At 40.6% G+C, this 19,832-nt stretch overlaps 2 protein-coding genes across 16 annotated transcripts in view; one reads left to right on the forward strand and one right to left on the reverse strand.

Moving 5' to 3' along the window:
• The window catches only part of LOC140515491 (uncharacterized), a 497,421-nt gene that overhangs the window by 119,034 nt on the left and 358,555 nt on the right, over positions 1-19,832 (forward strand). For all 9 annotated transcript variants that reach the window (XR_011971047.1, XR_011971051.1, XR_011971053.1 and 6 more), the window contains exons 8-9: positions 41-1,931; positions 3,153-4,165. The gene's annotated coding sequence lies outside the window, so the exon portion shown is untranslated. The remainder of the gene's footprint in view (positions 1-40; positions 1,932-3,152; positions 4,166-19,832) is intronic.
• The window catches only part of LOC140515484 (fibrous sheath-interacting protein 2-like), a 100,941-nt gene that overhangs the window by 53,737 nt on the left and 27,372 nt on the right, over positions 1-19,832 (reverse strand). For 4 of the 7 annotated variants that reach the window (XM_072626205.1, XM_072626208.1, XM_072626210.1 and 1 more), the window contains 6 exons: positions 18,121-18,198; positions 14,576-14,694; positions 13,479-13,524; positions 9,901-10,019; positions 7,373-7,448; positions 2,042-2,087 (listed from right to left, as the gene is read on the reverse strand). In XM_072626205.1, the coding sequence (XP_072482306.1) occupies positions 2,042-2,087; positions 7,373-7,448; positions 9,901-10,019; positions 13,479-13,524; positions 14,576-14,694; positions 18,121-18,198 (484 nt within the window). Of the gene's footprint in view, positions 1-1,927; positions 2,088-4,045; positions 7,449-9,900; positions 10,020-13,478; positions 13,525-14,575; positions 14,695-18,120; positions 18,199-19,832 lie in introns of those variants that run through there. The other 3 variants (XM_072626212.1, XM_072626206.1, XM_072626211.1) reach the window with 3 other exon arrangements.

The following is a 19,832-nucleotide window of genomic DNA, read 5'->3' on the forward strand; positions in this document are numbered from 1 at the left end:
TGACTCCGTTTCTCCATTGTGCTATTTCTTTTCTGAACAGAAAATTTTACTACCTGGCTAATTCTGAACGTATGGTACCCTGTGAAAAATATGGACATATGGATTGCCTGTCAGATATGACTTGTGCCTAGAATCAAACAAAACGAAGGGAGTTTTTCCTCTGTTATGGTAGACGTCAAGTCATTCTGTGCCCTTGAAAGGATGAGTCTTGACATTGTTGCAAAAACTTGGGAGTCTCCTTTTCCTTTCGTAGCAAATTTCCAAAAATCAGGTCAGGCGAGCAGTGGAGGTTTTGTAAGTACAATACTAAATCCATTAATTAATAGATTAATACTGGAATATTTTTGAGCTACTACAATAAAATGCAGGTATGAAAAATCTTATAATTTTCATCTATATTTTTGGCCAAATTATAATATAGTGATGATATCCTCCCAAGACAAATTAGACAAAATAATAAAACAAGGATGTAATAATATATAAGTTTTCTAATTAAATGGAATAGTAAAATTTGAGGAACAGGAATAGACTTTTCTTTAAGAACTACATACACATGCATATGATTGACTTCTAAATGTTTCTAATTGGAAATTCAGGCTTTATGTTTTAGTAGTAAGTTCTCAAAACTGGATTGAGGATTTAATATATAAAGTTGTATTGATAATTGTAAAGTGAAATAATTTTCCCATTTGAAAGTATGTCTAATAATTTTAAAAGACAGAAGGTTCTGACCTTCATGATTGTTTTTAGATTCTTATATCAAGGAGGGGATTGAGGTAAAGATAAAAACAGCAAGGGGTATATAGAAATTCTCTAAAGTCTCAGGTGAATTATGGGTTCTAACTTGATGTTCTTATAGCTCTGTTGTTAGTAGGATCAACTCTATAAGGCTTGAACTGGTTTTCACCAAATGAACTAGTTACTGGAAAACAAAATTTAGGAGTTGTACTAAGTTTTATTAAGTCTTGTTATTGGCAGATTTTAGCAGAATTATTTAGGAATTTCTGTAAATGACTTGAAACCGAAGAAGCATAGCCCCTTCAGAGCTGTCCTGAGACAGCTATTGGTCTATTCCCAAATGCCCAAGATATGTCCAGGGACTAGAGGACTACATGGGGCATCTGGGACTGAATACAACATGTGATGATTAAATGGACATTGGGAGTGAGGTTACTAGGTTACAAGGAGACTTGATGTTATTTGAAACTGATGATCACCATTGTATTGCTTTGGCTTTTCTTTGTTTCATTGTGTTTATGTTTGTTGAGTTTTCTTGGTTACTTTGGTGACATGTAAATCTCCCCTCTCAAAATTAGTCCATTTAGCGTACCTGTACAGGCTATTTAACAAGATTTGTATATCATCGTAATTGTTCTTAAATTCTGTGTTAGCTGTTGTACTAAACTATGTAAGAAGATGCTTCCCAGTGGTCTTTTCTTGGTATATAATGTTGATGGTAAGCATGAGCACATTAAAAATCTTATAAATTTGGCTTATAAATAAGTGATCTGTTGGGGGAGTGGACTAGCCTCCTCAGCAATGAATCAAAGAGGGAAATTAAAAGAATGATGGGACTTGTGTAAACCAAAGTGACTTCATCTTGTAAAACTGACTTCATTTTGAGACCTAAATAACATTTTCCTGTAAATTCCACCTGCTTGCTAATCATGGGATTGAGTGACATTCTGTTTCACATCTGGAAATATCTGCCTGCTTACTCTCCCCTGTCTCAACTCTTGAAACTCATTTATCCCCCTCTCAACTCAGAAAGCCCTTAATTTTTCCTCCACTTAGAAATCAGATTACTTAATCTTGTATCCTGATTTATATCCTGTTAATTGTTTTCTTTTAATGTATAAAAAATATCTCCCCCTGCATTCAGGGTCCAGTGCCAAGCTGAAGAATCCTGGTCCCGATTTGCTACGCAACTGGTATGCCTTGCTTAAGAAATCAATATGCTCAGAAGTTCAAACCTTTGTCTTCTCAGTTATTTCAGATTTTACCCATAACAAAAGTCACACTAATTTTGTTCTTTACTTACGTATTTGAGAGAACATGAGAAAGGAAGGCTCTTTGGGATGGTTGCCCTAAAAAAAAGATTCATTATTTTCTTGTAACATTCAGAGAGAGAAAAAGAGAGAGAGAGACAGGGAATAAATATTTCTTGGTCCCAGGCCATTTGAAAATATAAGAGCAACTCCAAAAGTGGGTATTTATACTTCTTCTGGGAGGCAATGTGAATGTGTTAATTATTAATTCATCTACTTGCTCAAAGTTTGGGTAGTTCTCCATGTGTTTCCTTTCTGTCTTCCCACTCAAATATTGTCTAGCTTAATTATAAGTTCCCAGAAGGCAGGAAGTGGCTTCTGTCAATTTGCTTAGGATATTAGTTTGCAAAACTCTACAGGTAGACAGGGGCTGAATAAATAGTTTGGGATAATGGTGGTGATAATATAAGCCTCTACAAAGAACATGTATGCAGCCATACAGTGATGATGGGTACAACATTCTGTCCATACTTACGATATTCCTGCTGAAATACAATAAAAAATAGAATTCTATTAGAAGGATCTATTTTAAGGGCTCTTATCCCTTTTTTGTTTCATGGATCCCTTGGGCAGACTGGTGAAGCCTGTGGACCCCTTCTCAGAGTGTTTAACATAAAATACATAGGAGTCCAAAGGAAACCAATTATATGGAAATACAATTATCAAAATATTTTTTAAAGCAAGCTCACAAATCCCTGGTTAAGAAACTCTAGTCTACTTTAAGTTAGCTCATGCTTAGAGAGTTATTCCCCTTTGAGCTTGGTATTTATAGAATCAGAGATTGAGGTCTAGGAGAGACATCAGAGGCCATTGAGTCTACTTCCACCTCCACTTTTCCCACAAGGAAATTGAGGCACAAAGAGTGACTTGCGTAAGGGCCCAAAATTAGTAATGTCTGAGGATGAATTTAAGCCTAGGGCCTATGACTCCAAGTCCAGTGTCCCTGTGCTGCCCCCTTTTTGAGTTAATTCAAAGTGGAAGGCACGTTCAGAGTAAAGGCTAACTGGTAACTCTTTTATTTCTCTCAGTACTTCAGGGAGCTATGATTTCCTTGGTGATGGTGCTCCCTGTTCTGACACAGATTGCCATTTGCTTCCAACCTAGGTAGACCATCTTTATGAATTGCTGTGGCCCAAAGAATTCATCATCTGATAGACAACCACCCTGCAATGAGCCTTGTCAAATTCAGTTCAGCTTGTGCCTGGATGCCAGACCAGGGGTCCATACTGGAAGTCTTTCCAGCTTGGGAGGATTGGCCAGCTCAGCTTCCCTCCATTGTCTCAATCTTCCAGAATCCAGGGCTCAGCTTTCAATTCTCTGTGAGGTGTCTGAGGTATGATTTGAAGAAAGCTGGTTCTTTTTCAACCAAGATAAATGACTAAGAAAAACTCACTGATTCTAAGAGTCTGTGCAAAGAGAGACTTTCTTCAATCCTTTGTGCTGCATTGGGATTTGCAGGCTTGTTGAGAATGCACTTATGCTCCATTTGGGAGGAAAGGGAAACTGGAAATGTGGAAATGTACAAGGGTACTGAAGAGTGAGCCTGATGGAATGGCTGTTTAAAAACCTGCTTCTTCAGGTCAGATGAAAATATGTTTGCACATAGGACTATCTGAACTCCATGACCAAAAAAGCCTCAAGGGCCTAGACATTACATTTCAAGAAGCCTTAAAAGGAAACTGTCCATATCTCTTAGAATCAGAGGGCAAAATGCAAATAGAAGGAATCTGCTTGTCATATCCAGAAAGAAACCTCAAAATGAAAACTTCCAGGAACATTATGGTCAAAATGCAGAGCATTCAGTTCAAGGAAAAAACACTGTAAGCATCCAGAAAGAAAGAATTCATGTACCAAGGAGTCATGGTCAGGATCACATAGGATTTAGTAGCCCACCACTGTAAAGGAGCAGAGACTTGGATCTGGGATATCACATCCCAGAAGGCAAAGGATATGGGCTTATAGCCAAGAATAACAAGCAACAAAATTGAGTGTAATGCTACAGGGGAAAATACGGACCTTTAATGAAATAGAGGACTTACAAACATTCACGATGAAGAGATCAGAGCTGTGGAGAAACTCTGAAATTCAAACACAGAAGTGAAGAGAAACATAAAAAGGTAAGCATCTTTTTCCACCTTGCAGCACTCCTCTGAATTTCCCCATCAAGCCCCAGTAGTGTCTGCCTCCTGCAAGATCACATACCTCCTCAGTATGCTCTAATTAAAGGGCAGAGGGCTCCTCCTGGAACCTCCATTCAAGGAGGGGGCCTCATGCTGCCCATCTCTTCATTTCCTAGGAGGCTACTCTTGGGGGTATGCAATACCCAAACACACTTGTTCCAGTCTAACTGTATTTGCTTCTTTGGATTTTATTGTTTTATTCTCTATCAGTCTCTTACCCAAGTTACAAACTTGAAGGGCTTTCTTTGCTTTGGCTAAATGGTACCTTGAAAGAATGTCACATGTGTTTCTTCTGGCGTCCCATCATCATACTATATTGCTCTACTGGTCTCTGTAAGCATGTTGCCATGTAACTGCAGGCCTTGAAGTTTTTAGACTCTACATAATTCTAAAAGCTGTACCCCTGATACTTCTAGCAGTCTGTCTCTTTTTCCCTGCTTCAGATGCCTGCTGGTGCTTTGGTTATACTTCTGACCCATATATCCCATGTGTTTTTTCTCCAGGAGACATGGTTCCTTTCCTGATAAAGTCCAGTTTTAGTCCTGGGATTCCACTGTGATATCACATTATATGCTTTGGGTATAGAAGTCTGGTGGCATCTGTAGCTGCTCCTGGTACTAGATAGGTCTTTCTCATAAAGTTAATCCAGATAATCTATCTCTAGATACTCCCTGATGAACAGTCTTATTTTGGTGTAGAATCTTCTCTTCTTTGAGAGGTCACATAACAATTTCCTGGGGATTTATTTTTATAATTGAATTTTATTTTATTTTCAGTTCCAAATTCTCTCCCTCCTCCATCCATTGAAAAGACAAGAAAAACAAAAGAAAAAAGAAGAAGAAGAAAATGTCTCTCTCTATACTCTGAGTCCATCAGTTCTCTGACTGTAAATAGCATATTTCATCCTAAGCTCTTTGGAACTTTGTTTGGTCACTGTGCTGATCAGAGTTCCTAAGTCTTTCACAGTTTACTATCATTACAATATTGCTATACTGTGTAGATTGTTCTCCTGGTTTTGCTTACTTCACTTTGCATCTGTTCGTACAAGTCTTCACAGGGTCTTCTAAAACCTTCCCCTTCATCATTTCTTGTCACACAGTAGTACTGTCACATTCACGCACCACACCTCATTTGGCAATTCTCCAATTGACGGGCATTGCTTCAGTTTCCCATGTGCCACCACAGAAAAGAGCAGCTATAAATATTTTATGGGTAGCTACATGGCACAGTGAGTAGAGTGCTGGGTCTGTATTCAGGAAGGCTCAAGAAGACCCGAGTTCAACTCTGACCTCAGGTACTTACTAGCTGTATGAACTGAGGCAAGTCACTTAACCTCTGCCTGCCTCAGTTTCCACATCTGTAAAATGAGCCAGAAAAAGAAATGGCAAACTCCTCCAGTATCTTTGTCAAGACAGCCTCAAATGGAGTCACAAATAGTCATACCTAATTACAATGACATGACAAAAATAAACATTTTTCTTTCTTCTTTTTTTGATCTCTTTGGGGCTCAGTGGAATCACTGGGTCAAAGGATATACACAGTTGAATAGCTTTTGGGGAATTTTAGAAAAATCTACATCCTCAGAGAATTTAGAAAAACCAGTGTAGCTTCTTCATATAAGTTAGTAATTACTTTAAGTGTCCCCAAAGTTTCAACAGCATCTTGCAAAATGTTCTCTGTATCCCTGCCTCTATCCCTAGGTGTCCTCTGTATAGCTTTAGCTACACTGCTCCATGCCAGTCCTCTAGCAATGCAATATCCACATCATCCCTACCAGCCTCCATCTGAAAGCTTTCCATGGCCTTTACTTTTCAATGGCTTTGTCTTTTAGCCCCTGCATATCTCTAGTGCTCTCTAACATTATAATCTCATTTTAAGCCTAGGACCATGGCCTTTAAGGTCCTTTGGTGACTTATGGACATTTATTCTAGACAAGAAGTAAGCAGTACAATTACAATTAGCCCTTCATTTAGGAAAATTCCTAACATTTTGGCTGATTTGGCTCTCTGCCTTAATTTACCTCTATCTCTAGTTAACATCTGGCCTCTATGTGGGTAGGGCAAAGTTCAGGTAACCAGAAACATTTGGGTAAAGAACCAGCAGGTTATATTGTGATTCAGTGTTTATAGACAGACAGGAACCATTAGGGGAAACTGAGGAAAAAAAGCAGACCTTTGTCTTGAAACTTCCCTTAGCTTTGAGTAGAGGGTACCACTTGCCTCTTATGCTCTGTCATGCCTTTCTTGATATCTTCCTTGTTTGCTGCAGCTCAGTCCTATCTCATCATTCTTCATTTGCTACTTGCTCCAGCTCCTCCAGTTCTTTCTGGCTGAGCTCTAACTGACTCCACTCCTCAGAATTTCCATTTAGATCTGAGATATGGAGCCCCATTTTGAAAAAGAATAAGGTCGGGGATATCTTTGCTGTGCTGAGCTATCACTCTAAGCAGATCACAGTCAGAATGTTGTATTCAGTTCTGGATGATATATTTAGGAAGCACATTACAGTACAGTCTGTCCATTACAATACAAACTTAATATTTTGACTTGAAGCCCCATCACTTAAGGTAACCAGATTCTGAACTTCGAGCCTTCTAGGATTTAGCCCTGAGACTCTAAATGGAAGCTAATTCAGCTTCTGCAATGCCATAGGGCATTTGCTTTTTTTTGGAGGGGGTTGTCTATAATTTGGTATACTCACCATCCTCTGAATGTGCCATCCACAACCCCTCCTCATCTTTGCTTACTCCGTTCCCATCACCTGCATTACCTTTAGTCATCTTCTCTGCTCTTTCTTTGAAGGTCTCACCGCATCTTCAAATCCCACCCTCCTCTGGGAAGCCCTCTCAGGAAAGGCTGGAACAATAACAGCTCACAGTGCTGGGGGCTTTATAGTTTACAAAGTACTTTGCACATGATATTCCATCTGATCTACTTGTTTGTAGTTGTTGATTATCATAATATGTCCAGCCTGCCTCCCTAACTCTAATATTAATGATAATAACAATAACTAGGTATGGTGCTTTACAAAGATTCTCTCATTTGATCTACTAGACTCTAACCCCTGGAGCGGTTTGCTTTGGCAGCCCTTGTTTCTGTGGTACCTGGCACGCTAGGCACCCAGTGAGTGACAATAACAATTTACCTAAGTCAAAGGCACAGCTTGCTCTCCTGTTCGTTGGTCTCTCATACAGGTTTGGGGGGAGCTCTCTCTGCTGTACCTAGCACGTGCAAAAAAAAAAAGAGAGAAAAAGGCTCTTAAAATGTGAACATCTTGCTTAAGCTTGGTTTGTTTTGTCATTTTTCACAATGAAGAGAAACAGAAATTGAAAGGATTCAAGATCTTATTTTGAAAGTAAACAAAATTTCTCTTGTCATAAGAAATGTACAAGCAGAATTTATTAGAAGGAAACAAAAATTCTTCGTAGTATTCATAGTGCCCCCAGTGTAACTAAGTAAAGTCAGCCCAGAGGAACAGAAAGTTTTCTCCATGCAGGCAAATTTGGGGAAGGATTTGAAGGGGCAAAGTAGATGCTCAGAGCCATATCTGGCTTTTTGGTCAATGTTCTTTGGGGCGTAAGCTCTGTTTAGGGAGTAGAGCTGTCTGGTTTACTGTTGTTCATTCATTTCAGTTGAGTCTGATTCCGTGTGACCCCATTTGGGGTTTTCTTGGCAAAGATACTGGAGTGGTTTGCCATTGCCTTCTCCAGCTTATTTTACAGCTGAGGAAACTGAGGCAAACTGGGGTAAGTGACTTGCCCAGGGTCACATAGCTAGTAAGAGTCTGAGGTTGGGTTTGAACTCAGGATGATGAGTCTCCTCACTGCAGTGTTACTGTATACAGACATTCCAATCCTGTAGGCCCCAAGGAAGTCCATGACTTCATTTTGGTCTCTAGGCTCAACGACTGACCACCACCACCACCACCACCACCACCACCACCACCACCACCATCATCATCATCATCATCATCATCATTATCATCACTAGCATAATAGTGTACAGTGTTTTAAGGTTTGCAAAGAGCTTTACAAAGATTTTCTCACAAACCTGGGAAGGAGGACTCTCTTCATTCCCACTTTACTAATGAGGAAACTGAGGCAAAAACAAGTAAAGTGTCTTTCCCAGAGTCACTCAGCAAATAAGGGTCTGAGGCTGGATTTGAACTCAGGTCTTCCTGACTTCAAGCCCTGCACTTTATCCACCATCTAGCTGCCTTCAGGAACAAATCTGGGGCCTATGGATTTTCCTTATTGGCTTTCTTATAGGATAGGAAAAAACAGGCAGAAGCTCTAGTGTGAGAGCCCTTTAATAAAAAGGGTTCTGTACTCTGCTCATAGTAGTTACTTAGTCCACTTTTGTTCAATATAGAATGAAGTGAGTTAACAGGACACTTGGTTTTCTTTTTCCTTGGCCAAAGTGTATCTTCCAGCTTGTTCCCCATATTGTTCCTCAGGGGACTTGCCTTTTGCTTTCTCATGGGAGAAGTAGGTCATTGAGGACAGAGTGCTAGACTAGAGGGTCTGTATTCAGATCTTGCCTTTGAATCAGCTAGGTGGTGCAAGGCAAGTCACTTCATTGTGTCCTCCATAAAATGAGAAGTTAAATAACTTATCCAAGGTCATAAAGTGAGTTAGTGACTGATCTGGAACTAGATATCACTTATTTCCATAGCAAGTGATAGGGCTAACGGTAATTTTTCCCCTTAATGGTATAGAATTTCTTTCAAATAATGTGGATCACATAGCTCAGAAGATTAGAGTTCATAGGGGGCCTAAGTTGTTTTTCAAAGGCTGTAAAGATCTGTAAATGCCATGGGAAGGAAAGGTCCTCTCTGGTCTCTTGGGAATTACTTGCCAATGGTCACCAGGGGATGAGGTGATACAGTACAAAGGGCCCGGCACAGTCATCTACTATTAGAAAAAGAATTCAAAAGCAATTTCTCTGTTTGATAACTATTAAGTATCTCTCCTTGGTTTGAGTCAGGTAAGGTAAGGGAGGATGTGGGCACCTGGAATTTTCAATCTGTGACCTCATTTAATACTTCATTGCCTTGAATGGAGCCTTTACAAACCAAATCTGTGATTTTGTTGGTGGGAGTATCCTCTCTACCAACACAGATTGTAGCCCTTATATACCCAAATAGATAGCTTTCATGAGTTGCTGTGGCTGAAAAAAAAATAATACTCCAGTGAACAAGCTTCAGAAAAGGAGCCTCTCTCCCTTAACTAAGCTGGTCTTTGGAGGACAGATATACCAATTTGTTGCTGGCCTCAACCTTGAAGCCTTTCTCACCTGTCATAGCTTGGATTCTCCTGAAACAGTCTTTGAGAACCCACCATCCCTCCTGTGCCACAATGGAAGCTTGGGAGAACTCCAGTGAACCACTGATAACCTAAGGCTCATCTAATATATTTTTTAAAAAAACTTGCACCATTTTTTGCAAGCCTGCAAACTTTCCATTGATCCCGTGTAACACACTCAACTTTGATGGCAATGAGCAATGACTTTCAGGATTAACACTCTGAGATGACTATAAATTTCAAAGTATCTTCCTATGGCCTGACTGCACTTAGGGAATAGGTTGAGCTGTTTGGCTCAATAATGAATCAAGTAGAGGGCAGCCTATATTAATGCCATGTCAATTTTATACAAAAAACAATAACTTCTTACCTTGGGTGGTCTGTTGAGTTCTGGGGCAAAAGTAATATTATAATTACATATGTTTTCTTTTGGAGGATCTGGTGCTACAGATGGTGAAGGTTTGATATTCTTAGTGGGTGAATTTTGACCTGGAAGAAATGAAAATTGTTGATTTAGCATTCTCAAGAGGACAAATACCTCTAAATAGGAATGGTTTGTTAGAGTTGGAATGGATGCTTATTACACAAGTGGGACCTTATGAGGAAGCAGCCACTGAAAGTCCTTTACAAATATCTGCCCAATGGCTATCACAGGGCCTGGTGTTCCAAGAGTCCCCGCTGAAAGTGGCAACTACTCACAGAGATAGGAAACATTAAGGTGTTATCAGTCATTCACAAGACGAGATAGCTAAAAAATCTTGAGAGGGATGAAAACTATTTGGGTATACATTATTAATATCAATAACCTGGGAATATAATATATTAAAAGAATATCCCTCTTGGGAAGGAATACTAAAAAAAATCTTATAAAGATGGGAAATAACAAAGAAAACACTGAAATCAGCCACAAGCATTTCTATAGCACTTTAAGACTTGCAAAATGCTTAACACATATCTCTTGTGGTCATGATGACTCTGGAGAGGGAGGGGCAGATGCTATTATTTCCATTTTCCTTTGAGGAAATGAGAGAGGAGAGAGATTAAGTGACTTGTCCATGCCTAAGGTCATACAGCTAGTTAAGTGTGTGAGGTAGCATTTGAATCCAGGTCTTCCTGACTCCTAAGTCCAAAACTCTGTCCACTGCATCACTTAGTGACCCTGGGCAGAATGAATGTAGCAGAGGAAAAGACAGAAGATAATGCAGTCAAAGTAGAAGAAGGAACACAGAAAACAACTGAAGTGGAAAAATTGAATTTGGGTGTAATGCAAGAAAATGTTGGGATTTGAGGGCTGATCTCCCTGAATCACAAAGTTGGAAGGGACGTGAGCAGCTCCTAGTCGAACAAGCACCCCCAAGGAATGGCATAGATCTAGAGTAGGGAGAGGACCATTGAAAATTTGAAGGTCCAAAAACAGCTGTGAGGTGCTTCCCAAAGAAGACCAAGGAACTGAATGCTCTGAGCACAAAGCAGCTGCTTGTCCTCCAAGAAAGGAGCAAGTAATGCACAGGGCCTGGCACAGGGAAGAAGCCCTCCCAGATGGAGGAGGTTGGGGACTGCCTGCACAACACTACTGACATGGGGCATCTGATACATGGTAACAGCAGAGAGGTCTGATGTTTTCTCATGTAAGGCATGACAGAGAACCTTCCAAGATTGGTCCATAATGCATTGTTGGTTCCTAGGCTCCCAGATCTAGAGCAGAAAGGGACTTTGAAGGTTTTCTAACCGGTGGTGTCAAACTCAAATAGAAATGGATCCCTGTGGGTCGCATATTGACCTAGAAATTCTATCATAAATTAACATGATCTATGTTGTATTGGATTTTTATTTATCTTTTTATACATTTCCCAATTATATTTTAATCTGGTTTTGGCTGCACTTGGGAGTTTGGCTAGCCAGGAGTTTGACATCCCGGTTCTAGTTCAATGCTCTTATTTTATAGATGAGGAAACTGAAGCCCAGGGATGAGAGATGACTTGGTCAAGATCACATAGACTCCCTATATCCATTTCTGATGATTCTCATGGACACAAAAAAGACACTAAAAATTAGAAAGTCTTTGGCAATAAACTGAATACCTTTGGCAAAGAATTGGAAACTGCAGGGACTGAGGGGAACTGAGCCCCCATCAGCTGGGGAATGGCTAAACAAGTTGTGATGTATGATTATAATAGAATACTACCGTGCTGTAAGAAATGATGAGGCAGGTTGATTTTAGAAAAACATGGAAAGACTTTCACGAAATAATGCATAGCAAAGTGAGCATAACCAAGAGAACACTGTATACGGTAACAGCAATATTGTTCAAAGAATAACTGGGAATAACAACTAAATTATTCTGAATATTACAAATACTCAAATCAAGTATAAAGGATGTATGAAGATGCTATCCACCTCCAGATAAAGAACTGATAAACAGAAGCATTCATAGTATGGTTTTACATATATATGTATATATACGCAACATATGATGTGTGTGTGTATAAATCTGTGATAAATGGCGGCCTTCCTCAGTGTAGTGTGAGGAGGGAAGGAAGGAGACAGCTTGGAACTTTAAAAATAACCAAAAAAATTAAATTAAAAAGCTGAAAACCCTAGGGACTATAGGCATAGTGGTTCCAGAGTCAGGAGACTTGGATTTTAGTCTGCGTCTGCTCTGTATGACCTTGGGCAAGTCATTCACCAGCTCTTTTTGAGCCTCAGCTTACCTGTTCATAAAACAAAGGTACTAACCTAAATGGTCGCCAAGGCCCTTTCTGATCCTAAGATTTTACAATTCCACAGTGCTTAAGTACAGGGATATTATATCAAAGGGATTAATCCACTTGGGTTGCAGCAACTGTAGATTTATGCCTCCTGGTGAACTGGCTAGGAGCTTGCAGAGGCCCTGGATCTTAAGAGTGCATGCACATTCTCACGCACCATATTTCCAAAATTTGCATGGGAAATACTTGGCTTCTTTAAAGGTCTGGCCCAGGGGTGGGAAATCTGCAGCCTCGAGGCCACATGTGGCCCTCTAGATCCTGAAGTGTGGCCCTTTGACTGAATCCAAACTTCACGGAACAAATCCCCTTAATAAGAGGATTTGTTCTGTAAAACTTGGACCCACGCAAAAGGCTGCACCCAAGGACCTAGAAGGCCACATGTGACCTCGAGGCCAAAGTTTCCCCACCCCTGGCCTGGCCCTTTAGATCCAGGAGTGCAGGGATTAGGGCCAACTCTAGGAAATATCTGAAAGTTTGTCTTGAGTGTTAGCAGCCTTCCGATTCTGTGGCCCTCCCATCCCTTCAAGTTCCTAATATCCTCAGAGCTCCTTCTCCCAATTTCCATTAAAACTTGCTGTCATGAAAAGTATATGGCATTCATTTATATTTGCTTATAAATGGCTGACAACAGCTCAAAATGTTGCCTCCCCCTATGTGTTTTTAATATGGATCAAAGCTAAAGATACTATGACAGTATTAGACAAAAGGTACTGAAGTTTTGATTGGGGCAGGGGGCCTTCACAGTCTATTGGAACTCATGGTTTATTGAGATGCCTACTATGCCTGGGTATAATGTCAATCCTGCTTTATACTTTGTAAATTCCATAAGAGTATGAGCTTACAGCTGAGAAATTTTATACACACACACACACACACACACACACATAGATGTAACATATATATTACATATGAAAATAATATATTATATACATATATAATAAGAATAGCTCTGGAGAGTGGAAAGTACAATGGACTCAAGAGTCAGAAGACCTGGGTGTGAGTCCCAGAAGCATGACTTCTTGGCCAAATTTTTTTCTTTTATAAGACAAGGCCTATTAGCTTTACCCTACTCTCCTCACAGCTACTACAAAATGCTAACCAAATGGGGATTATTATTGTCATTAATTTAAATAATAGGACAGTTGATAAGCCCAGATTTGAGAGGGTAGGTCTGTCTTACCTCCAGTTTCTATTCCACTCAGCTTTTTAGTCACATCTCCATCAGGCTGTATGAAAGAGCAAGATGATTTATTAGTAATTCAAATCCTGATAAAGACTTTTGCCTTTCATAGGCCAATCAACTAGACGCAGAATTTCTGCTAAGTACCATAGCTTTGGTTTAGGGGCTACCCTAGGTGGGAACTCAATCCCTTCCTGGTCTTTTCAGCTATACTTCAAGTTCCCCAGGGGGTTGGACTAGGCAGCCTCTAAGGTCCCTGCCAGCTCTACCTCCTGTGACATCCCAACAGCTCACAGGGCTGTTGGGGAAAAGTGTGATTTGTAAAACCATAAAACATTTCTGAGTTTGCCACTTATTAGCTATGTGACTTTATCTCAGTTTCCTTATCTGTAAAATGGGGATAAAAATAGTATACCCTCTAAGCCTCTAAATTTCAGAGCAGTTACTGATCTGAACTAATAGAAAGAGGTCCCTCCCACATGGGAGCTCCCTATACACTAATTAAGTCATAAGATGTAGAATATAATATTATATATATATATTACATACACACATATACATATATACATATATATGTATATTACTGTAGGGCTCTACATAGACACGTCAGTATCTCTATATAGCTCATTAGCTATCTCACAGGTTGGTTCCAACATTTATTTAATGCAACAAGCATTTATTAAGCACCAGTTCGTAAGCATTGCAAAGTGGGATAGAAGGGTAGAGAAAACAAAACAAAATTGTCCCTATTCCCATTTAAGGGGCAGTGAACAGGGGACAGGAGAGACAATACAACACCAACAAAGACAACTGTGCACAATAATACATGATAATTTGAAGACAGAGTATTAGCAACTGGGGAGGCATTAGGAAAAGAAAGGAAGTTCAGGGTTCTGGGAGATAGAACCAAGGAAAGGGGAGCTTGGTGGGGTTGAGTTGGAGAGGCAGGCTGGAGGCAGATTGTAGGGGCCTTGAATACCAAAATCAGGAGCTGATAATAATAGCTGGAAAATAGTAAGGGGTCTTTGAAAAGCAAAATGACATGATGGGAGCAATGTCTTAGTGACCAACATATATTAACCTGACAAAGTTCTTACCCTGACGTCAGTAACATCATCCTTATTAATGTCAGCCTGTGAATTCACAGACGTGGCTGACTTCTTGTTCCCAGTCTTTGTACTGCTATGAGAAGGTTGAACAGAGACTGTTGCAAGCTCTGAAGATACCAAAAAGAAATCCCACAAAATTTTAACAATTAGAATATGGAGAGAAAGCCAAGCAGGAAGTCAATCCTATTATTTTTCTAGCTGTCTGAAAGACCTTTATAAGCATCCATCAGATTGACCAGAGGAGCAGAGGTTACAAGGAGTACCAATGGAAGGAATTCCTGCCCACATGACATCATCAACTCAGAGCATTTTTTTTTTTTGCAACTTCTCCACTATCTGCTGTTTGGGTCATGATGTACAGACTGAACATATTCTAGCAATGTCATTGTATTGTTAAAAGGCATGATGTTGGGATGTTTGAAATAAGACCATAATATAGGAGATAGGGAGAGGGATGGATTTGGGATTTCACTGGTCTAGGGAATTCCCTCTATTAATACAAGTTGGCATCTTCGAGTCTTAGAGAGTTGCTTAGAGCAGCACTTCTTAAATTGTGGGTTGTGACCCCACATGGGGTTACACCCACAGTATAAGAAGTGCTGAAGGGGTTGTGAGTGGCCTAGAGCACTGAGAGATTGCCACCCAGACCATGTGACAAGCATGGCTTACATTGAGGTCTTCTTGGCTATAAGAACTGGCTATTTACGTGCCATACTACTTCTCACATTGACTCCAACTAACATGTGAAGATGGGAAAGTAACCATTCCTTTACATTCAGGAGGATTTGAAGTCTGATTATAGAAATTGGTTCAATTGTGGTCTAAGAGAGATTTGATAAAAACAGGCTACTACCAAAAGGCAAAATACTCAAATGTGTTCTGTTTCTGTTATTTAGTCTAAGAATAAAAGGAATGAGGGAGAAGATCAGGTTGGCTATTTCCCTCTATGATCAGGTTCCTTCCCAAATTCTTCCCTGGGTATGGTACAGTGTCCTCATGTGTCCACTGAGAGTACACTTTGGTTATGTGACTCTCCTGGGCTCAAGGTGCTAGAAACACTAGCAGACACATAAAGCTTTGATGTTTACAATTTATTTTATGTATCTTATCTCACTGGATTGTCATAATAACCCTGTGAAACAGGATCATTCAGTGCTAGGTTTGGAGGGGGTTTTAGAGATCTGGAGTCTAACCCCCTCATTTGACAGAGGAGGAAACTGAAGGCCAGAGGAGGTGTGGGATTTGCCCAAGATCACACAGGTAACAAGTGGCAGAGGCAAGCCCTGAACTCAAGTCTTCTGGTTCTCAATCCACTATTCTTTCTTGTAGGCCATGATTCTTTCATCTTCCATTTTACAGAAAAGGTAACTGAGCAAGGTAGCTCAAGAAGTATCTTATTTTTCCAGAAGAAGAAACTTGGGCCCAGTGAGGGAGAACAACTTGGCCAAGATGACTGAGCTGAGATTTGGTCCTGGGTCTCTGACTCTTTGCTCGGTGCTCTGCTCTACATTGATCTGTCTTAAGACAGGCTCAGAACTCAGCAGCTATGTTTTGGTGATGAGAGCTGAAAGCAGAAGAGCCAAGGGAAAGGAGAGTTCAACAAGAGGAGAAAGTAGGTGGTGATAAGGTGACTTTTGTATGGGATCTTTTCTCCCAGCCCCAATCTGAGAACAGAGAATGGTGAGGTGGGAAAGGATGACAGCTAAGGAGAGAACACAGAAATGGTGCATTTCTTTCAGAACCATTTACGATGATAAACTCAAAGACTTTAGACCTACAAGAGACCTTAGAGATCATTTGGTCTACTTGCCTTCTCCCACCCCGAAAGTTTAACAGATAAGAAAACTGTGGTCAAGAGACTAAGTGATTTGTCTAAAGTCCCATGTCTGGTAAATGGTAGCCAGGATTTGAAGCCATGCCCTCTGACTAAATCCAGCAACCTTTCCATCACACAGTTTTCCACTACATCATTTATAGGGAGCCTAACCCAGATGGAGTAAGAAAGTAATTGTAGCAGTACAGGGAGCAAAAGGACAATTCTGGATAGAAAGTACTAGAGAGTCAAAATAAAATTCTGTCTTGATTATGGAGTTTGTCAACAGGAATTACCACTTAGTGTGCTAGAGAAAGCATGGTGTTGGTAGAGAACCTGGGCTCTGCTTCCTACCAGGGATAGATACTGCCTGGCTGTGTGACTTTGGGCAAATCACTGCCCCTCCCTGGGCTCAGTGTCTGCCTCTGTAAAATGAGGGAGTTGGATTAGATGATTTCCAGTGTCCCTTCCATCTCTAACATCATTTGATTTGGGGATCTGAGGAGAGGAAAAGAAGGGAATGATGTTAAACTAAAACACAGGCAAGAAAATCTGGCTGACTAGAGCACAGAGAATAGAAGGAAATAAACTGGATGGCCTGGGTCAGCTAGAATGGCAGAGAGGGCCAATCAAAAGTAAGATGTCCTTTTTCTCCTAATTGAGCATTTAAAAGTCCATTGGGTTTGGAGTCATGCTAGACCTTGGTTAAGATTTTGGCTTGAATGTTTATTTCCCCTCTATGTCCTTGGACAGATCCAAAGGTTTCACTTCCCTCTTCTGTAACATGAGGGGGGAGGCCTAGATGAAAGGCTTCTAAGGTCTTCTCCAGATCTAACATTCTATGATTCTAATGAAACCACTTGCAAAAAGGACCACTTTGGGAGACAGTGTTTTGTTGATTCTGTAAATATGGTAGGATTCTACGTGTACTTCCCTTTACGTCTGTGAATCATTCAGTGAAAACATCCACATGAAATCCTCATGAAGTCAGTGAGGATATAAAATTCATTTCAAAACATGGATGAAAGATTTTTACCCACCTAGGAAAGTAATCTCTTTACAATTTAATTGAGGATTTTCTTTTAATCATTTGGCAAGTTACATATCTTTTTCATAAATGCAAACAAAACCTTTCCCTCAAAAGTAGGAAAGGAAGGATAGCTGAGGCATTAAAAAGGGGCATTCATTTGGGGAACAGGCTTGGAATCCCAACTCAGGTACTTTATTAACTGTGTGACCTTGAGCAAATCACTGTCCCTTTGAGCCATGGTATCATCATTTGTGAAATGGACATGATATTTGCACTACCTGCCTCTTGGGGAAGGCAGCTGGAAAAATTCAGTGAGATAAGTGGTGGATATGAAACCACTTTGTAAACTCTAAAGCACTGTATGCAATGGAATACTGTACTAGTTTTATGTATTATATATATATATTTTATAATATATATCATTATATGTCAGTGTCTATAACCATTATGCAGTGTATATTATAGTGTATGTGTGTTTATCCTCCATGTATACTAGACATGTTAGGTCCCAAACTTTAAATACATAGCAGGAAGCAGTCAGGAGGGGTGTAACTGAGGTGGAGGCCTGGCCCTCACAGGCTCTATAGTGGCCACCAGAGAATACCAGGGAAAACAGGATTTATGTCCTCAGCTTTTGCTCAAACTATTTCACAATCATTTTAGTATTTCTTTTTCAAGATATTTCATTACTTTTAAATCTTCGAGACGTTTTCTGTTCAGATGTTTTGGTGTTTTCATTCTTTTTCTTTTTCTTCTTTGGTGAAGCATCTTGTAGAAAGATAATGAGAAAAGTTCTTTTACAATGGTGAAGGCCAAATAATCTATTCTCTAGTCTCCTTTTATACCCAAGTGAACACTGATTATATCTACCTGCCCTGGCAGGGGGTAGGATGGGGAAGGAGGGGGAAGGAGAAAGAGGTTTGGAGGTGGAGAGAGAGAAAAACAGTGCCAGAGCCAGATAGCGAATGAGAGAGAAGGAAAAGAGCCAGAGAGAGAAGGAGAGAGCATGAGACAAAGAGAGAAAGAGAGAGAGAGAGAGAGAGAGAGAGAGAGAGAGAGAGAGAGAGAGAGAGAGAGAGAGAGAGAGCATGAGGAAGATAATGGGGAAGAGAGACTGAAAGAGAGAGAACAAGAGAAACACAGATCATGAGAGACAGAATGAGATAGAGAATGAAAGAATGAGACATGAGAGGCAGGAAATGAAAGAATGAGAGAGGTAAAGAGTCTGAGGCAGAAAGACTGAAAGAGAACAAAAGAGAGAATTAGAGACAGAATGAGAAAGAATGCAAGAGAGACAGAAGGAGAAACACTTGGTGTGAGAGAGTGAGAGAACAAAAGAAAAACAGAGTGTGAGACTGTGAGAGACAAAGTAAAAGAGAGAATGGGGGAGAGAGGGAATGAGAGATAGAGAAGGAGGGAGAGATGGGAAGTTTGAGAAACAGAGAGGAAAAGATAGAGTAATAGAGAGAGAGAACAAGGGAGCAAGACAAAGAATGAGAGACAGGATGAGGGAGAGTCAGAGACAGAAAATCAGAGAGGAAAGTGGGAAAGAGAGAAGAGACAGAATGAGAAAGAAAATGAGAGAGAATAAGAGACAGAACAAACAGAAGAGAGAAAGAATAAGAGAGGAGAGAAAGAGAATGAGAGACAGAACAAGGGAGAGAGATGGAAACACAGAAAAGGGACATAATGAGAGCAACAGAGAATTAGAAAGTAGACGTAGAATGAGAGAGAGGAGAGAGAATGAGAATACAGGAGTGAACAAGAAAGAAAAGGAGAGGGGGTGGAGCCAAGGTGGCAGAGTAGAAAGACAATCTGCTCTAGCTCTCCTCTCATAACCCATAAAATACCTGTAAAAAATGACTCTAAACAAATTCTAGGGCAGCAGAAACCACAAAATGACAGAGTGAAACAGGTTTCCAGCCCAAGAGAGCCTGGAAGGCCGACAGAAAAGGTCTATCACACCAGGCTCAGAGCAGAGCACAGCCCAGCCTTGGCCACGGAGCCCAGCACAGACAGGACTGGAGCAGGTTTCAGGGTGTGGAATTCCAGGCAGTAGCTGTGGTTCCCAGATTTCTCAACCAAAAAATGCCAAAGACAACTTCAAAGATCAGTGAGAAAGCTGTTTTACCTGGGTGAGAGGGGAGCAAGGTCGGGCCATGGCCCCAGGGCAGTAGCAGCCACTGATGCACAGCATCCACTTTTGGAGCCCTCAGCCTAAAAACCCTGTGGGAATCAAGCCACTGATCTGGGTCTCAGCCCTGAGTGGTGGTCTTGGAGTGAGGAGGAGCACTGGCACCGGTGTGGCAGAGCTGGCAGAGACTCTGGAGAGGGAATCCTACTCTCAGATCCTGGACAGAAAAGAGTACTTGTGGTTGCTCCCAGACCAGATCACAGGCCAG

Source organism: Notamacropus eugenii, chromosome X (assembly GCF_028372415.1).
Source record: "Notamacropus eugenii isolate mMacEug1 chromosome X, mMacEug1.pri_v2, whole genome shotgun sequence".
Lineage (NCBI taxonomy): Eukaryota > Metazoa > Chordata > Mammalia > Diprotodontia > Macropodidae > Notamacropus > Notamacropus eugenii.